The 19,544-nt window shown below is 41.1% G+C and overlaps 1 protein-coding gene across 1 annotated transcript in view; it reads right to left on the bottom strand.

The window, feature by feature from the left end:
* LOC119423392 (semaphorin-4B) overlaps nucleotides 1-19,544 on the bottom strand; it is a 60,591-nt gene that overhangs the window by 29,598 nt on the left and 11,449 nt on the right. Inside the window, exon 2 of the mRNA XM_037690780.1 lies at nucleotides 7,768-8,178. Within this exon, the coding sequence (XP_037546708.1) occupies nucleotides 7,768-7,888 (121 nt within the window). The 5' untranslated portion in view covers nucleotides 7,889-8,178. The remainder of the gene's footprint in view (nucleotides 1-7,767; nucleotides 8,179-19,544) is intronic.

Raw genomic sequence — 19,544 nt, 5'->3', positions numbered from 1 at the left:
GCCAGGCAGGCAAAACCAAGAAGAAGAGTGGAGTGCGACGTGGTGGACGTTAATCTCAAACTGGGCTCCTCTGTTCTTGCAGACAAAAACATGATAATGATAATAATAATAATTATAAATTTTGGCTGGCTGCATTTCAAGGCTACAAACTTCTAAGTGTTGTTTGATAATGAGCAACAGAAACAACTTGAAGGCCACCAAATGATTATTTTTCCTTTGTTGGCGACTACAGGAGACGGACGGGGACACTGTCGTGACATGGCTGCACACACAGAGATACATCAGACTGTTGACAGACACCTCTGATGAGACAAGATTCAGGAAAAGGACCATTTCAATGAGTCAACATTCAAGGATTCAAGGTTCTTATTTGTCATACGCACCACATCTGGTACATGGGGTGGAATGAAATTGTGTACACAGGGTCCCAGTTACATCCAACAAAAGTATAAAATGTAAAAGAAAAACAGTAAGAAGATCTAAGATATGAACTAAGAAAAACGTTAACTAAAAATACGCTCAGCACTAGTAAAACAATATGCCCAACAGCAGCACGAACATGAGTCTGTGTGCGCAGATGAGGACAAATGAACACAGCAGCATGAAATAAATCAGCAGCAACATGATGTGATTTTTTAAACAGTATTTTTCCTGGTTAGATATTCATAAGTCCAACAGCCTCAGGGTAGAAGCTGTTCCTCAATCTAGTGGTTCTACACTGCTCCTCAACCTCCTGCCTGAGGGGAGCGGGACAAAAAGTGTGTGTGCTGGGTGAGTGGAGTCCTTCATGATGCAGATTTGACAGTTTTAGAAACATTTTCTTTCTGATAATTTATTTTTGGTTTACGTTTCAAATATTTAGGTAGAATATGCTAAATATATGAACGAAACATTAAAAAGACTAAAAACGACAAATACAAAGACAGAATGAAGGCAGAGAAAAAGCTGGACCGTTTCAGAACCAATGCTGGCAGATTCAGTGAAACACTTTTGTCGTCTTTGCTTTCCTCCACATGCATTCCGTTGCTAACAATAAAAGGGAATGTGTGTGACTGTAAGTCACACTAAGAGACATCTGGACTTTGCAGATAATAACCAGAGTCTGACGGTGCACAAATCCAGTGTTGGCTGTGTGAGAGGATTAGGTGTTAGACATGTATTAAAAAGGTGTCACATGTGCACAAACTGTTCAGGACAACAAAAAAACCACACAAAAGATGGTCTAGAAGTCCTGAAATCTCACACAAGAAAATAATCTTTCTTAGCTTTCAAAAAGCATCTCACAAATGTAACAAGCAAGAGGTCAGTGCATCAAAACCCAACAAAGCACAGAACAAGGGATCAGCACACCCTGTAATTAAAGGCTTTTGGGCCTCATCCTTGTGCTTTCTGTTGGGTTGGTAGATACCAATCCAAACAAACGATCTGCTGCACCTGAAGGCCCTAAAAAAAAAAAAAAAACCTGAACGTCAACTCAGTGAGACAGCATGAGCCGTTTCATGGACTTAAAAGAAATCTGGTAAAACCCCAAAGTGAGAGAAAGACAAGTTTGTGTTATTTCCTCCCTTAGAACCAAAAACTAACATGTCTACTCTTGTCACATGTGGACAACTTTGACTTGTTTCTCCCATGAAGGAGTGGAAAACATCTCAGACTTTTAAAGCGTTATAAATCTTCTCACTGGTTTTTAGTTAACGCTACACCCCATGAAAGCAGGATATCCATGTCAGGTTCTCTGGCCTCTTTAATTTGTGTGAGCGTCCATCAGGAAATTAGATCTTAGAAGTCCGAGAGGTGAACAGCCTATTAGAAACTCTGAAGGAGAGCTGCATCCAGGGCACTTCAGGGTTTAAAAAGCTGATAAGTGGTGTTAAACAGTAAAAATAGCTGCATGAGGAAAAGTGTTAATGTGCCCAACGTGTGACCAAAAAGTTGTTGAGGCTAGAAGCTACACAGAGTGTTTATGATCATGTTTAGAAAACTCATAAGAATAAAACAGAGCTAAATGCTAAAATTAAAGACGCACCAATTAATCTGCTGGTGACTGGAATCGGACAAGGTTCAGCTTGATGGGCAAACCGATTGATTGGTTTGATTGATTGGTGCATCTGTAGCTAAGATGGTATAGTCATAAGTTAAAAACATGAAATATACCGTTTCTGTTGATAAAGTCCAGTTACAAACCAAAGAACCAAAAATATTTTGACAAGAGTACCGGTACTGAATACAGTGCATGGCACGTCCTCGACAAACTGCAAAGCAAACACCTTATATAACATTTGACCTTGATCTTAAAGCTGAGGTGATGAAAACTGTATACAACACTCAGCCTGATAATGATGCCAGTTATGGGTGAGACAAGAGAAAGTTTACAAATGCACAGAGACTCTACCATTATATGTCTGCCTTTCGACAGGCATATAAAAAAAACTTTACAGAAACTATACAATCAAAACATCAAGTTATTCCAATTCAAAAATGACCATCTTCATAAAGTGTAACAAGAGGAGCCTCAAGATTAAGTAACTGTAAACAGCTTTAAAGAAATGTTTTCATTAAATACTTGTGTATCTGGACCAAACTGGTGGGATTCAATGGCAGCATCATCTCCAGAGAAAACAGCGCTGAGAACACACACTGTAAGAGAAATGCCTAATCAATTCAATGATATTTACATCTCAGCCAAATTTATCTGATGGGGGGAATTTTTTTTTTTTTTTTTTTAAAAGCTACGTTTTGGCAGCACCAAAATCCAGCTGGCTTGAATGTTTTTACAGATGGTTTCTCTACAACTAGACTCCCTTCAAAGCACCGCACAAGTCGACCCATTTGTCTTCGACTCTGCACACTTGTCGATTTTCAGGGCACCAGTGGAGCAGCTTGCAGTTTATGAAGAGCCCTCACTCTGGACCGGCGTGTGCTGAAGGTCTGTAAAGTGCTGCCACAACATGCAAACACGGTCCTTTACCTCGTTTTCATGTATACAAGTGCATCTCTGGAGAGGCTCTCAAAGAGGAGAGCAGGCGGGATGGAAGAAAAGAGTCAAACACGCTGGTTTATACTCTTTGGTTTGTCTTTTCACACACACACACACGCACACGCACACGCACACGCACACAGCTTTTCACTTAAGGCTTTTATTCTTGCAGTTTTACTATCAGATTTATTTCCTGTAGATATGATGCCGGAGCGCTGCAGTGGTCATGTGCAAGGGGGTTAATTCCATCCAGGGGATAAGAAGCTTTTTTGCTAACAGCCTAACAGCCATGAGTAAAAACATTAATGCCCATGGTTGGAAAAAGCAAAGGCAGGCGATAATTTAATGTAATCCTCCTGTCAAGCCTATTGTGAGCAAGGCCTAATGACGACCCCCCCCCCCCCCCCAACGACCGTGTTGTTTTGCACATGTGTGCTCCAGTAGGACCAGGGGACATGTGGAGCATATTAACATACTGGAACTGAATCAGGAAAGTTCTGTCTTCTAATAAAAGATGCATGAGGTTCCCGCTGTTACTCGCTCCGTTTTTGAAAATCGAAGAGTTTTCTGAAAAACTCAAACTTTGATTTTTATAACGCGACAAAGATGCTCAGAATCATGCACAGTACCGGTAGTTATATTCTTACAGAACTCGTTGTTCAGATTTTAATGCACCTTTAGCTTTTCCTCTCTTCAAACACGACAAATAAATTCACAACATTTCAGCTACTGAAGCAGGACAAAAGAAAGGATGAAAGAAATAATGGAACCGTGACCACAGAAAGGTTTACTGTAGAAATTTGTAGTGAAAACAACCATTAGCGCTGTATTTTTAATCAAAAGACGTCCTTTTATGGCGTTCAAGCTGACAGAAGTCGATTGTGTGCTTGATGTTTGTGTCAAGCAACGAGCCAAATGAAGACGGTGTTCCCTCAGAGAGGAGAAATAAAAGCGTTCTGGAATAAATGCTGTATTTTCCCTTCACGCTTTTTGTTAAGTGAAGTGGAAACAATGCTTTCTTGACAGCCATGTGGACACAGAAGTCAGACAAAAGACGTTTGTTTGACTGTCTCAGCCAACCACATACATCGAGCACCGCACAAATCAAACCCAAGCTTTAAAACACAAAAGCTTGGAAACCAATTGTGGTAAAGTCGAGCTATAATGTGTGCTGGGTTTCTGTTACAGCAATGATAAAACTAGCGAGCCTTGCTGCGACCTTCAGCAGTCATAAGGTGAAGAAGATTTTAATCTTCAGCAATCCAAAAATCACCCAACACCAAAAATCACCCAACACCACTCTTCCACCTCACATTCCTCTCTGTCCATCTCAATTAACAGCCGCACAAAGACTCCTCGCTGCTCGCAGTTTTCTTCAAATCAAAAGGCCGCTGATGGAAATCTGTGCAGACTGAACGTTTCTGTACACTCCCTGAAGCGTGCGAGCAACAAAGTCATTAAAATGTCTGAAACAAATGGAGCTGATGAGCTGTAATTATTCGCTTTTGTCAGGCCTGTTCTGGTTTTACACGCAGGCACTTGTGAGTGCCACCTCTGCTGGAAGCCACAGGACGCTTTCTTTCAGGATCAGTGGGCGTGTCCTCGCTTGGCTTTAGGTGGGCACTGAAGCGTGGCTAAAACCCCAGGAGTATTTTATCTGACCCGGGCCAACTTTACCGTTCCTGCCACCACCGCCCCCCCACCCCGATGCTAAACTGTGATCCACACACTGCCAAGGTCAGTGGATTAGCATGCATGAGAGAAAGAGTACAATATTCAGCAAACATTAACCTAACGTTAAAGAGAAAGGACACTGTGTACGGCGAACACACACACCATCCACACAGTTTCGACTCAGAGGGGGGCCATTAACCTGTGATCAGGCAGGCTGCAAGAGCTGAAGGGTACTGCAGCCATGATTGGCGTGCGGTCATGTATTTGCCTGTATAGATAGATATTGTTAAACAACAGCCAAAGTTGTTGTTTTTAGAAAAGCCACGACTGGATTAACAGCAGAAAGCATCCGTCTCCTCAGTCAAACTCTGGAGGACGACAGCGACATGCTGCTGGAGACAGCTCTGATGCCTAACACTGATACACGCTGCTTTCCCATTTAACAAACACTTACTGCTCCAAGTCCCATAATGCACTGGGCCACCCTGCTGCCTAGAAGACATAATGAAAAACAGACAGGCATCCCCCTCCCTTCATTACTGCAGCAACTACAAAAACCACTACACATGTGAGATTGGCCTGCTCATTAGGAGAGAAGGAGGGAGCAAGTGAGGAGGCAAGGGGGACATAAAGGAAAGGGGGCAGGGGTCCCCTCTTTAAAAACAGCCCAGATCCTTTTTTTTCCTACAGCAAATACAAACCAAAAATGGATATGTTAAAGGGGTGACCTGCTTTACGTCACTGGTGCAAACTCAACAGACAGGATTATTTTTAATGCAAAACTTGCTGTAAATAGTGCCACGGACATTTCAACAAGAACTGAAACGCTACACTGTCAAATGAAAAGCAGTTGTGCAACGTTTTTGTCAGCTAAGCCATTTGAGACAGAAGTATGCGAGGGGTCGTTCTTGATTCTGGGTGATGCCAAATAAGGTGGTGCATCCGACGCCTCGCGGAGTTGGCTGAGAAGCAGAGAAAACAGGCACCGGGAAGTGTTTTTTAGCAGGACGAGCTTGAGCTTGTTTGCACGAGCAAACACGTATTCTCACAGCCGTGGAAACGATGCAGCGACTGGCCCAAAGAAACAATGCAAAAACCAAATTACAATATTTTGAGGAGCGACCTGTTGGTCATTCATAGCTGAATGTTTCTACAACGAGACCACAGACAATCAAAAGTGTTTACTGAAAATCAGACAGTTTCCCCTGCGAGTCACATTCACACAGCTTCCTCATCTGTCACAAGCTCCCACAATGCATCAATCAATTACCAAACCACCGTCGGCTGAACAAATACTGGAAAACCAGCAGCATGCTGTAGTCTAATCCACATTTAGCATAATGAGAGCTGCGGAGTGTTCGGAGTAATTACGGTCGATGATGAAGTCAGGTGCAAAAAGGTTTTCCATTTAATCAGCTGAGAGGCAGGAGAGACATTAAGTTCTATTTGTGGGACACATTGTTGCACATTAACAAAAGGTCAACAGAAGGCAAAATGGAGGAAGAAGCTACCAGAACGGTTACAGCTGCACTTTACTTGCTCCTAGCTCCTCTGGGGAATCACATGGTATGACAAACATATTAGACTTTTTGTAGGCAATTAAACAAGAACACAGACAACAACTCCAGGTGAACGTGGTCTGGCATTCTTAAGTAAATAATAATAACCGTGATCTTCTTGTGACACGTTTGTTCTGGGGAACGATATATGGAAGCTTTGATGGGAAAATGAAAAAGAAGATTAACTGTTCAAATTAAAGTGTTTATATACAAAACGCTTGAGAGATAGTGTAGTTAGTTCAAAGTTCCGGATGATGGATAAATATCTTACCTGTTGTGGATAGCGTTTTGAATCATCTCAGTTGGGAGGTAAAGAACTGGACCAATGAATTTCAGCTAGTTAAAAACAAACTCCACTTTCAAATATTTCATAGCTGTTAATGCAAATGTTATTTTACAACTCTTTCACCTACTATCAGGTTCTTATTTCATGGGTACTGCTGCAGAAATGTGATATTCCTGCTGGAAGTGCTACAGCTAGCTGCTGCAAAACAAAATTTGATGTAAATATCTGTAAAATACAAACTATAATGGTTGATGTAAATGTTAGCTTTAGCATAAATGCTTTTGAAGTAGTTTAAGCTGTTAGATGACACCAAACCAATTTGGTCTAGGCTCAACTTGGACTAGCTGCTAGCTAGCTCAGAAATCTGGTGGAATTTAAACACTTGCTCCACTTATTCAAAAGAGCTATCTTCAACAGGTAATATATTTTTAATTATTCTCTCCCCAGACTCATTTTTTTCAAAAGATTTAAGTTATTGTCTTTAATAATTGTCTTCAAAAAGCGTTCAATACAAAAAAAAATAATAATAATTGTCATAATTTAATAATCGTCATTTTACAAATTAATTTCCCTCCATCTTTTGAACTTATTTGCTTCATAACCAGGATCACCAAAGAACTTTTAATAATCAGCAACTTACGTAGTGGATCAAGCAGTTTGCTGGTGACAGCCAAAACTAGTTCTTCACATGCAAAAGGAGGACCATCAGCCTAACGACAGATCATTAGTACCCTGATGGCTGCTTGTATTCACAGAGGGCTGAGTGATACTATCAATAACAGCATTGTAAGAGGGGGGACAGTTGAACACGGAGGCCTCCACCCCTGTTTGACGATGTACGGTTTCTTTTCACAAAGATGGCCTCCTTTACTCCTCTCAAACCATCGATCCTCTCCAACCAGGATGTGAACATCTTCATCCCTGAAAGAGTGACCGCTGGCCTGGAGATGAGTGTAGACCGCAGAATTCTGGCCTGATGATGTTGATCTTCTGTGCTGGGCCATCCTTTAGACCAGTAGCTGTTTAGTTTCTCCAGTGCATTTATTTTTTTGTGTTTCTTTATCTTTAAATTTTGGAATGGCATTAAATCCACTCTTAATTTAGGAGATATCATGAGCACCTGCCAGGTGTGGACACAGCACTTTGCTATGATTGGATAACTCAAATTGTAGGAGGGGCTTAGTGGCAAATATTACTTTAGAAAAAAAAGGATGAAATGACTGCTTTCAGCAATGAAGCAAAACATGCAACAGGTGATTATATTTACTCACTGTGGGGGAAACTGATGCGGGGTGTGACATCATCCTCGCTGTCACTCACTGATTGGAGGCTTCCAGCCAATAGCAGCGCGGCAGCCACAAGACGCTGGACGGTTGAAGCTAACGTGCACATGGCTGCCTGATCCCTACAGTTTAAGATTCCTTTGAATTCATGAAGCTCCTCTCGACTTCACGGAGCTTTATTTTTCCACTCTCATCTTCTTGCAGCTAAAGTGGGGCGTGGGGGTTGGACGAGTCCTTGACTGGATTCTTGTACTCCCAGAGGTCCTCACACACAGTTAGAAAACTCGTAGCACACAGAAGAAGAATCCTTTCTGGCTTAAAGTCTGCTTGTTTTTATGTACTCATCGCACTACTCCATGGGTCAGCGCCAAGCTCCGACATGCAGCCATCATTTCAGATCTGTGGGGAGGAGAGAGAGAGAAGAGGTTTATGTTAACAACAGATCCATATCCAAGTTTTTAATGTGGAACAAATACTACACAAAAGCAAAGAAGAAAAACTTGGGCAGGAGATTAAACTGTTGAACTGATACTCAAAAAAATAAAAAAAATAAAAACATGAACTGAGCAAAAGTTCTCTCAAGAAGTGAACTTCCCTTCTGTTCATTTTTAACATGTAAATATAAAACACACGGCAAAACATTTGTTATTTTATAGAACACATTTTTTCACGTATTTCTACAGAAAAAAACTCAACAGATACAAGCTGACACCAAGTTTTGGTAGGAGTCTAATTATCCGTTTATTTAGGCAAATAAACAAGAACAGTAGCTCCAAACACAACTCTTAACGGCCACAAAAACATGCGAAGAACAGATCTGTTCCTTATTTCCACTGAAAAGCAAGTCAACTTGAATTATGCTGATTTGTTTCCACGAATATCCATGCTGAAAATACACATATTTTAGAAAAGGGCTTCAAAAGTGATAGCTTGTACCATTCTCTGTAGGCTTTAACAACTTTAACAAAACATACCAAAAACTCTTGTCAAACCTCAAACTAGAATTCCCCATTTAAGGAAACACATGCACACACATAAAACATCAGTGAACTTCTAAATATAGAACAAACTACTAAGAAAACAGTCCCATGTCTCTGATATACAGTATCTGCACAAAAGTCCTGCTTTTAGTGTCAATATCCACTCTTTCAGCTCATCTCCACAAACACCTGAGGAAACATTTTTATTGATTCAGTTCCCTCCAATTAGTACTGGCAATTAACAGTATGCATATAAATAAATACTTTATTAACCCCAGGGGGGAATTAGAGGCATCCAGTAGGTCCCCAGTCACAGCTTCTTTGTACGTTTAAAGTTAACGAGAACTGTATTTCAGCTCAACTTGACAACAAAAGAGAGTAGACACTTCTGGTCTTTTATCAGTGTTGGACTTTGCAGATTAAACGTATCTCTCAGCTGGTTTCACACACAAACTTGTTATTCCTCCAGTGATGAAAAGGTGGAAGCCGTCAGTGTACAGGACTACACCTGTACAGGATCAGCAGAGCTACTGATTTTAACTTTGATTAATGGGTGATTCAGAGGATTTGTTCAATCAAACTGAACCATATGATTCTGGTTAAAGACCAATTAGTTGGTGCTTGCCTATCCAAAACAATGATAGCAATATATTGTATATTTGACGAAGTTGTCACACATTTCAAGAGACTCTCTGAAAATAACCAGTTCTGCCACATCCTACATATCTCCAATATTTTCAAGTAATTTTTCCTTTCAAGTTCAAAATATGTATTTTTTAATAGGATGCTACCACTACTGTGTTTTTGCTTTTGATCAGTCAATGTACAGATAGGCCTGTTGCGATAAACAATAAATCAATGAATCACATGATGAATTAAAATTATCAACCTCATTTTCATTTATCGGCTTTATCGTTTCTTCGTGTCTCTTTCTACTGAAGACACTGGATGACAAAAGGCTCAACTCCGGTGTCTTCACTGACCCCTCCATTTCACTTTTCTCTTTAAAATCAATTTCAACCGTCCAAAAATCACGTTTTTCAATCGTTAAAAGCAGCTTAGCTGAGAAGCTAAGCTACGAGCTAAGCTAACAGGCTGACTTCGGGGAAAAAAACCTCAGACTTGTCGAAGTTCCAAAATTCACATTTGAAACCCATGCCTTCGTCTAAAAAAGTTGTTTTTCTCTGCAAAAAGAAGCTGAGAACTTGTTTAGTGATTTTTTTATTAAAAGCTTTGTGCAACAAATGCTATGCTAAAGAGCTCAAACCACACAGAGCGTCTGCCATTTTGAGAACCGAAAAACAGGAACAAGAGTCAGCCCATGTCTGGTCAAGAGGCTCTCCTCCCATTTTTCTTAGAGACACGCTGCTCGCTCCCTCACTATCCATCCTGCGGTTCAAACAGTCATACTGCTAAAATATTTGACCAGGTTTTCAGAATAAACCAGAAAGCTGTCTCTCGGAAATTCACTACCATACAAAACATAGCATGATCGTAGTTGAGCCAACAACAATTTATGTGAAAATAAACTCATTACCTCCTAATGCCCAACACCGAACATCATCTTTGTGCAGCTCCAGGCTATAGGTGATAAAATGCAGAACTTAAACACAGAAAAGGACATGTCGCCTCTGGCATCACTGCAACGACTCCCATGTGACCTCATTCAAATATTTACTGCAGCTAATAAATCCAGCAACAGAGAACGATGAGTGTGAGGCAACGAGTCGCCCCTGAACGTCTGGTGATAAACACATGATCAGTCTGAATATATATGTTAACACAGAGAAGAATAAACTTAGATTTACAGCTGCTCGTCCATCTGAAGGCAGAAAAGCTGACTCCAATACCGTTTCTGTCTCTGCATGTCACATCATAGCCTCTGTTCATCCTCCTGACTCTCAAACAGTGAACCTTTGTGTTATTATTCACTATGAACTGAAGCTAGCTGAGTCTCTGCAGGCTAAACATCCACCCACCTAAGACAACCCCACCTCTGGTGGTCCTTCTCATGCCTGCTGGGACGACAAGTACTGCAGCTCGATGAGCGGCGGGCAGCAGCAGGTCTCAGAGTTCTTAGTGCGCATCCTTATGCAACTCTTGAAGTCTTTTCAGTTTTTATAGAAAGAGTAGGAAGCTGTTGGGAGGGTTTCCCAACAGTCGGACAAACAGAAACTATTCTGCTCAGATTAATCATCTCAAGTTTAAACCACTCTTGAGCACAATGGTGCATAACTTAGGGGAATAAAAGTATTAAAAATTAACAGGCGCAAGATCTTTTCTTAGAAAGCCTTGCCAAAAGAAGGTAAGTTTATTAAAAGCAAAAATCATATAGGATTAGAGTTTTACTTATTCTGAGCTCTTACAGTACAGGCGACCATCTGCGCTCTGTGCAACGGGACCCATCTGTTGTTTTAGGCGAGGGTCTGCAGCTCCTTGTCTCAGTGAAAGGTGAATCTGGCGCCATATTGCTTAAAGCTACAGATTCATTAACCTTCCCAACCTCCCTCGAGGCTCCCCTTTAATACCTGCATCTGTTCAGAGGGACACAGGATGTGACAGACACATTGGGCGATGCACTCAGCTGGGTCACGGTGAGTTCACTGGATGGGGAGCAGCATAAATGATCACCATTTGGCCAACTCCACATTAAAAGACTCGAGATTTTGTGCTCAACGCCCTGCTCCCAATAGCTCATGCTTGCTAAGTGGCTCGTCTCTCATCTAATCTTTGGCACAGATCATGGCCCTTATGAAGATAATCAGTGGCCAGCCAGGTCCGTGTGGTTCCTGTACCACCACAGAGTTCGACAAGGCTAGATTAGACAGTCGCCCAATCCTTTAATCATATCTTCAGTACATCTAATGTGAAAGAAGAATTACAAAAAAATAAAAAATCAGCTATGCAATCAAATCAGTTTTTCAGATTGGAGAGGCTGGATTAAAAACTCAGTGATTCTCCCACAACAAGAACCCCCCAAAAAATAGTTAATTTGTTTCACTGAGCTCGATTATTGCTCCTGCAGTTCTGTGATATTTAGCTTTTTTAGTGTCCAACCCTTACAACAACATGGCTTCTTGGGTTCAGATGGCTATTCAGTAAGATTTATGGAGCTATTATGTTGGGTAGAAAAGACCTCAGTAGGCGACTGACAGGCAGAGACTCCTTGCTGTGTCTGTCATTATAACTCACACTTATAGCAGGGTGCTTAGCAGAGTGGGCCGTGCATGATTGGCACAGAAATCACGAAGGTAGAGAAATGTGGAATGCCTCTCAGAATCTATTATTGACCATTCGGTTGACCTTTACATACTCGTTTTCTTATTGGAAAATCATTATCTTAAAAAAAAAAACAAATTTAGGCTATTAAACTTGATGATTTTCCTACAAATTGACTTTCAAACAAAGACTGGTACATTCACACAGCTGGGGGAGTGGTGGCGCAGAGGTTAGAAAATGGGCCTGTGATCGGAAAGTCGCAGTTTCAACTCCCGGTACCGTCAACATCAAAATGTGGGTGGAACAGGTGAAACACCCACACCTGCCTCCACCATCATTCGCCCCACTTTGAGCCCCTGAGCAAGGCCCTTAACCCCCACCAGTTGCTCCCTAAACAAGTCTCTCTTGAAAATGAGTTCTCATGACTCAATAAGACTACCTGTATAAATAAAGGGTAAATGAAAAAAATGAAAAAAGGTAAAAGACGAATATTATTTATTGCTCATATTGGACCCATCTCTGATTATTTTAGGACAGTCTGAATGTGACAGTTTTGCAGATATGCATCCAGTTTAAAGATAGGAATTTTGCATATTAAGCTACAATCAAAGTTCACATATTTACGTTTTCAGATTGGCTCAGGATGATTCAGAATCGAAACCAACATATGATACTGATGTTGGCTTGTTTCTAGCTCAACAGAAGGGGAATTCAGCACTGGAGTTCGCCAGAAGTGGCAAGATCAAATGTAAAACCTGAATAAAAAACAAATGTGTCAGATAATTTATCTGCTCTGATTGCACAACAACTACACAATGTGTAGAATCCATATTTACTTCTGTAAACACTACATGCTGCATGTGATGTCATGTCTTCTGCGCATGCGGGTCGCTTCAGGTCCATACTTACACTAGAGTTTGATGGTGGTTGTGTTTAAAAGATAATTTGAACAACCATGCAAAAAAACTAACAAAAAAAAAGGCTCAGATCTGGGTAAAAATAAATTTAAAAAGAGCATTAGTATCTGCAGTGTAGGGGGAGTGGTGGCGCGGATGTTGGAGAGGGTGGGCCTGTGATGGGAAGATCGCTGATTTAACTCCTGGTACAGACAACATCGAAATGTGGGTGGGAAAGGTGAGGCACCCACACCTGCATCCACCCTCATTTGCCCCGCTCTGGGCCCTTGAGCAAGGCCCCTAACCCCCACCATCTGCTCCACACAGAGGGTTGTAGTACAGTAGCTCGGTAGTCTGCGGTTGTATCAGGAAGGGCATCCAGCGTAAAATTGCCATGTCTTTATGAGAGTTAGTTTGCTGTGGCGACCACTGAAGAAGGGAGCAGTCAAAAGAAAAAAATGTATACATCTGCAGTGTGGACATAGTGTTAGAGTATTAATCTTAACCTCCAAATGAGTCACACAAAAACATCCAAGCCATGGATGATGAGGAAAATATTAGCAGTTACTCTACAGACTATTAATATTCCAAGGCTTCATTACTTGGGAGGGTTAATCAGAAATAACAAGCAGTATGCCGATGTCCCCCCTTGCTTAGGTATTTGAATAGTGAATGTTGGTTGTTTTCAAGAGGAGTGTTTCTCTGGACTCAAACTGAACAGGGAATGCAAGTAAACATTGATGCTTTTGGTCCAACACATTCAAGTAGGAGTTCCACTGAAAGTATAAGAGAACTTTTTTATTTCGTGTCCAAAGCGTCAGAGTGCCGGATCCTGGAGAGCGGAGGGAGAAATTTTATCCCCCACCAGGTGCAATGGAGGAGTCAGGGGGTGACAAACCAACTTTTGATTCTTATGCCTAGATGTTGTCACACACAAAAATAGAAGTCTACTGCACTTATTTTTCAAGTCGTCATACTCACAACATCCATGGATTGACGGACGGACAGTATTTCCAATTCCCGTCTTTGCTTTGCAATGGGAGACAAGAATGGCTACAAAAACATATGTGAACATGTTTCAGTGGTTCGGTAGTGTTTAGGTCCATAAAAAAAAAAAAAAATAAAAAAAAAAACTCAGGTTCAGCTCCAAACATTCAGGGAACAAACTAATGAGTGGACTCAATGATTTAGCACAGGGGTGCCCAATACATCGATCACAATTTACCAGTCTATTGCAAAAGTAATACGAGTAGATCGCATGGCATTTAAAATATAGATGTCATGCCTATCATCCATCCTCACTATGTAATGTGTCACTTGACTGACATACAGGGCAGCCAATCTGAGACCAGACCTTTTCTGACACATGGATCACCACACATGGGCATACAACCATGCAAAAAGCTAGCAAGCTACCAAGTTAGCCTCCGTTTTTAACTGATCTGACCAACATGTTGAATGTCTTAATGTAGAGCTACAAGAAAAAGACAAAACCGTGATCGATATGATCAGCTCAGTGCAACATTTCTCCTTAAAGCTGCAGTGCTATGATTTGGCAAACTTCCAAGAACCTCGCATCAGAGCTGGAAACGCAAGTGAAGGCGTGTGTACAACTTGACGATGCACGCTACACAGAGCAGAATGAGAACCATCTGTCTGAGATTGACAAATGCTTTCAAGACTTGTTTTACTGGAGCCAATCACTACATTCATGTACTACCCTTTTCAGGACAATGCTGAGGTTGCTTCGTTGGCATCAAAGATTGAAACATCGGTTCACCTAAACTTTTCTGGGGTGGAGGAGTGGAGTGGATTTTGACACTACAAGCTGATATTCAGCTTAAGGCCAGGGCTCGTGGACAGTTCTGGAATTTACTCACATAGGAAAAGTACCCCGACATGAGGAAATGTGTTACCTCCTTGACCGCATTATTTGGCTCCACTTATTTATGTGAGTCAACCTTTTTCCACATGAAGATCATCAAGTCCAAATACCGTTCCACCATGACTGATGATCATTTGGAAGTGTGCTTGAGGCTGGTCATCAGCAGCTACTGTCTGGACTACCCATCCCTGGCTGATTCCATTCAGTGCCATCAGAGTAAGGTAATAACAAAAAATGCACTGAGTTGAATTGCGCAATATACTGTAGGTTCATGCAGCTATGCAAGAACAATACTTAATATGTTAATAATGTGTTTATAAATAAGTACGTTTTATATTTTTATATAGGTTGATCACTGTGACTTGGTTACTTTAAAAGTAGCTCGCATGCTTTAGCAAATGTGTTCACAGATACTGAACATGGTCTACAACATATTTGTTTCAACTTTGTTATTAAAATGTGGCCATGTGTGTCTCAGGCCATGACAGACAAGGATGAAAACTGATAGAAGTGGTTAACAAAAAACCCAGAACTTACAACACATGAACAGATGAGCCGAAGCAGCACAGTGCTGCAGCTGGTAGTTATGGATGTTCATAAAAAGACGTGGAAACACATACGGACAAATGTGCAGACAGGGCAATACTTCCTTTTTGTGTCTTTGTAGTGAACAGTGTCCTGCACAAATCAACATCATGTCCATCTATAAAAGTAGGTATTCGACAAATACACAACAAATCAAGTCAGCATACAAGTCCAGGTGTTCACAGAGTCTCACACCTCAGACCCTTCTGCACTCACCGTATTTAAGACAAGTTGGAGTAGAACATCCTCCTGTACTAAATCAGCGGGGTGGAGGTACAGAAGTGCAGCAGAATTGTGGAACGCCACATTATAACCTTCACCGGGTCCACCTGGGACTGGAGCGGGGAAGGATGAAGAGGCAGGTTTCAGCTGAGCCAACTGCACCCAGAACCAAGAAAGCAGACTGCTAAATAAATCACGTCTGGTTTAAAAATAAAACACCAAGCACCCAATACAGCAGCTGAGACTGCAGCAATTGTTTCCCAAGCTGGCAGCGCTCATAGTTTTATAGTAAATTCATCATCAGAGGGACTCTGGGTTTACACAACGCCTCAGCATGAATCAGCACGTCTGAAGGGGGCGTGCACAGTGATGAAGATGTTGGCTAAAGATGAGGAGTAAATGACTGATAACATCACCACTTTCTGCTTCAGTAGACACCTGCATGGAGGTATAGCTCACTTCTACCATGACCTCCAATGCAGCCGTTTCATGTGGGACACCTGCGTCACATGACCCAGCTAGTTTCTCACTGAGCTGCGACTCTGGGCAACAAACGGCAACAACAAGGGGGTTTCCAAAATGTTTTCAAACACCTGCGGAGGTTCTCAAGTTCTTAAAAGTTGCAGGGCCTTGATCTTGTACTGTAGGAATTTTAAAACTAACCATCCATTATCCTTGCCCTGCTTTTTGCTTTGCAGGAGTCACTGGTGCCCATACCCAGCAGTCACTGTGCAAGAGGCAAGGTTATACCCTGGACAGGTCTTCAGTCCATCATAGGGACACAGAGACAAACGAGACAAACAAAAGTTTGTCCACGCTCTCACACAAGGACAAATTAGTTACCAATTAGCCTAACATGCAAGTTTTTGGTCTGTGAGAGGTAACCAGAGTACCAGAAGAAAACCCACGTGTGTCGATTCAGCAACCTTCTCGCTGAGACAGCTCTACCAGCTGTGCCACCCGTCTTCAAAAAACAACAGCACTAATACCAATACTCTACTAATTTTCTCTCAAAATAGTCATTATCATCATGGGCATCTGAAATCCACCTCTAACATTTCTTAATTTAGTTTATGTCTGTCAGGAAGTGTGAAAATGTAAAACTTTGTGAGGAGTAAGACAAAAGTGAAACTAAATAGTGACCGATTAGGTCAGGGGGCGTACAATCCTGGTCCTTCTGGACCACCATCCTGAATGTTTTCCTTCCCTACTCCTTCACTCCTGATTCTATACTTGAATTAACTCATGTTCTGTGGAAGCCTGTTAATCACCCATTGATTCAAATCAGGTATGTTGGAGCAGAGAAACAACTAAACATGCAGGATGGTGTCCCTTGAGGAACAGGACTGGACAACCCTGGATTAGAGAAAACAACAACAACCAGCCTTTGGTTGTATACCATTAAGAATTTGACCCATATTTTTGCTGAGGGTTGTGTGACATTTGTGCAGCCCTCTTGTAACATATGTAAAGTTAATTTTAAGTGGAAATTTAGTATTTTCTTGCAATTCTGTCGATAGCAGTTGCAGTCCAGTGAGATTCAAGCTTAAGGGATGGGGGTGTTACATCGTCACTGAGCTGGTTTCCATTTCAAACTGAAGGAGCCAAACAACTTACTAATGGGTTTGTGTTATTCTAAAAGCAGGAAGTCCACAGTAAGATACGCTCTAAATGTTGAGTGCAGTGGTGCTAAAAAGTGCTTTCTTTGTGGAAACATATACCAGGATTTCCCCTCACAGAAACCTCCAGTAGTTTTAAATACAAAAAAACTTTCTCATAGCAAGCAGAACAATGCAAATTCAATAAAACATGATTTTTTTTTTTTATTGTTACATTTAGGATATTGGGATTTTTTTTGGCATCCAAAATGTAATCCCTATAAAGCAGGAAGCTTATTTAGAGTAAATATGATAAAAAGAGTTCAAACAACAGAAAGATTTGGGCTCAACGGGGCATCAAACGAAGCAGGAAAATAAAAAGTTGTTCTGCTGTCAGTCGCCCCCCTTTATTGCACCGTGAAGCAAACACAAAACACGAACATAATAAATCCACAGAGAAAAATGTTGTCTCCAATTTCACTTCTACCCTGCAGGTAACATTTTCTCTTGGCCCAGAAACCAACAGAGGCCTCTGTGTTAGCATGCAGCAAATAAGAGCTGAACCTCGGATGAAATAAAACCCCTTAAGCACGTGCCAACTTTTTATGTCTGTAAGACAGAACAGCTGCAAAGTGAAGGTTCAGGATCCTGCTGCCTGAAGGCAAACTCCCTCTGAAAAAGACAAAACGACACAAAACACAGACCTGACTGTTATCAGGGGTGCGCGATTTAACTCGTTCCTCTTCAGTTCAGAGGTTTTGTCTCTTAATGATGGAACGTTGCTGCTGGATATCTCAGGAATTGATGAAATAATGTTAAACATCAAGGTTCAAAGCATTTCCCGTAAAGGGATGATACCATCTCCAGTGCATTTGACATTATTTCCTGAACAAAACAGGATGTGTCATCTAATATTAATACAAGAGAACTGAGATTCATTTAAATCCTCAATTATTCATACGTGTGATCCCAGATCGTTTTTTACGAGGACAACTTTCCTCTGCACGCACAATTAATTATTCAGACAGTTACCTTTGTCTTGATGACTGGCGGTAATGCATCCTGCCGTGGCATGTCCCTGGTGCATTCAAGTACACAATAATGAGGAGTTTTAAATACTTTCAAGAAAGATGCACCTTTTCTTGTTCATAAAACCCGTCACTAGAGATGCACAGATTGCAATTTTCAAGACAGATTCCGATTTCACACAAAGTCTATTTTCTAGAATAACTCAAGAAATGACAATATTCTCAAAATAAAAATAAGAAATTATAATTTTTACAGGGACTGACGATGAAAACGGTCTAAAGAAAAAATATTAACATCTTAGTTCATTTAGACAAGATATAAAAATCTAAATAGTTTGTTTTTCTTCTTTTGGCTGCTCCCTTCTGCAGGGGTTGCCACAGCAAACTGAGTTGCATGAAGCCATGGCAATTGCTTTTATGCTGGATGCCCTTCCTGACGCAACCACAGACCACTGAGCTACCACAGCCCTCTGTGTGGAGCAGAGAGCTGCCATGTTGGGTGCCTGGGGGAGCAGATGGTGGGGGTTAGGGGCCTTGCTCAAGGACCCAGAGCAGAGCAAAGTAGGATGGAGACAGGTGTGGGCGTTTCACCTTTTCGACCCACATTTTGATGTTGTTGGTTCCGGGAGTCAAACCAGCGACCTTCCAATCACAGGCACACCTTCTCTAACCTCTGCACCACTACTCCCCATAAAAGAATATATTATTCAACCAAAAGGTAGCTTTAAACATTTTTCTACACCTCAAAGCAAATAAAGGGCTTTAATTAAAACAGCAAACACTTTTTTTTTAAACCTTTCTATAGGAGGAGTTGAAACAATGTTCATTTGTTTTAAAATCTGATGTCCTTTAATGTAACTACTCAATAACAGAAAAACAGTACATCAGATGGTAGCTGGTCCAGATATGAAGGAAAACCTCAGCCGGTGTGTTGGACCTACAATTTTAGGTCAGTTGGTTAATTTAAAGTCTTAATCTCGCAGTAAAATGGATGTGCTTTACTACCAAGAATTAGCTATGGTGTATTAACAAACAAAAAAAATAGATTTTTGAGGGTCCAATCAGGTCCGTGTACATTCAGGCAGTTCGTTTTTTCGTTTGAAACAAAAAATGAAAAAACAAAAACATACCTGTAACGGAAAACAAAAAAAACAAGTGTTTTTGTTTTTTCATTTTTTGTTTCAAACGAAAAAAATGAACTGCCTGAATGTACACGGACCCCAATCAGCCACTCGCCAGTCAAGTTTGTCAAGTCAAAATTCAACCAATTACAGTCAGCTGCAGAGCAATCTGTGCATTCATACATACCACCAACATAAATGTTTTAACTTTCAGATTATAACCCAGTTTCT

The sequence above is a fragment of the Nematolebias whitei genome, chromosome 2 (assembly GCF_014905685.2).
Source record: "Nematolebias whitei isolate Nwh7 chromosome 2, NemWhi1, whole genome shotgun sequence".
NCBI classification, from domain to species: Eukaryota; Metazoa; Chordata; class Actinopteri; order Cyprinodontiformes; family Rivulidae; genus Nematolebias; species Nematolebias whitei.
The sequence above is the reverse complement of the archived record's forward strand: the minus strand, read 5'-3'. Positions and strand labels throughout refer to the sequence as shown.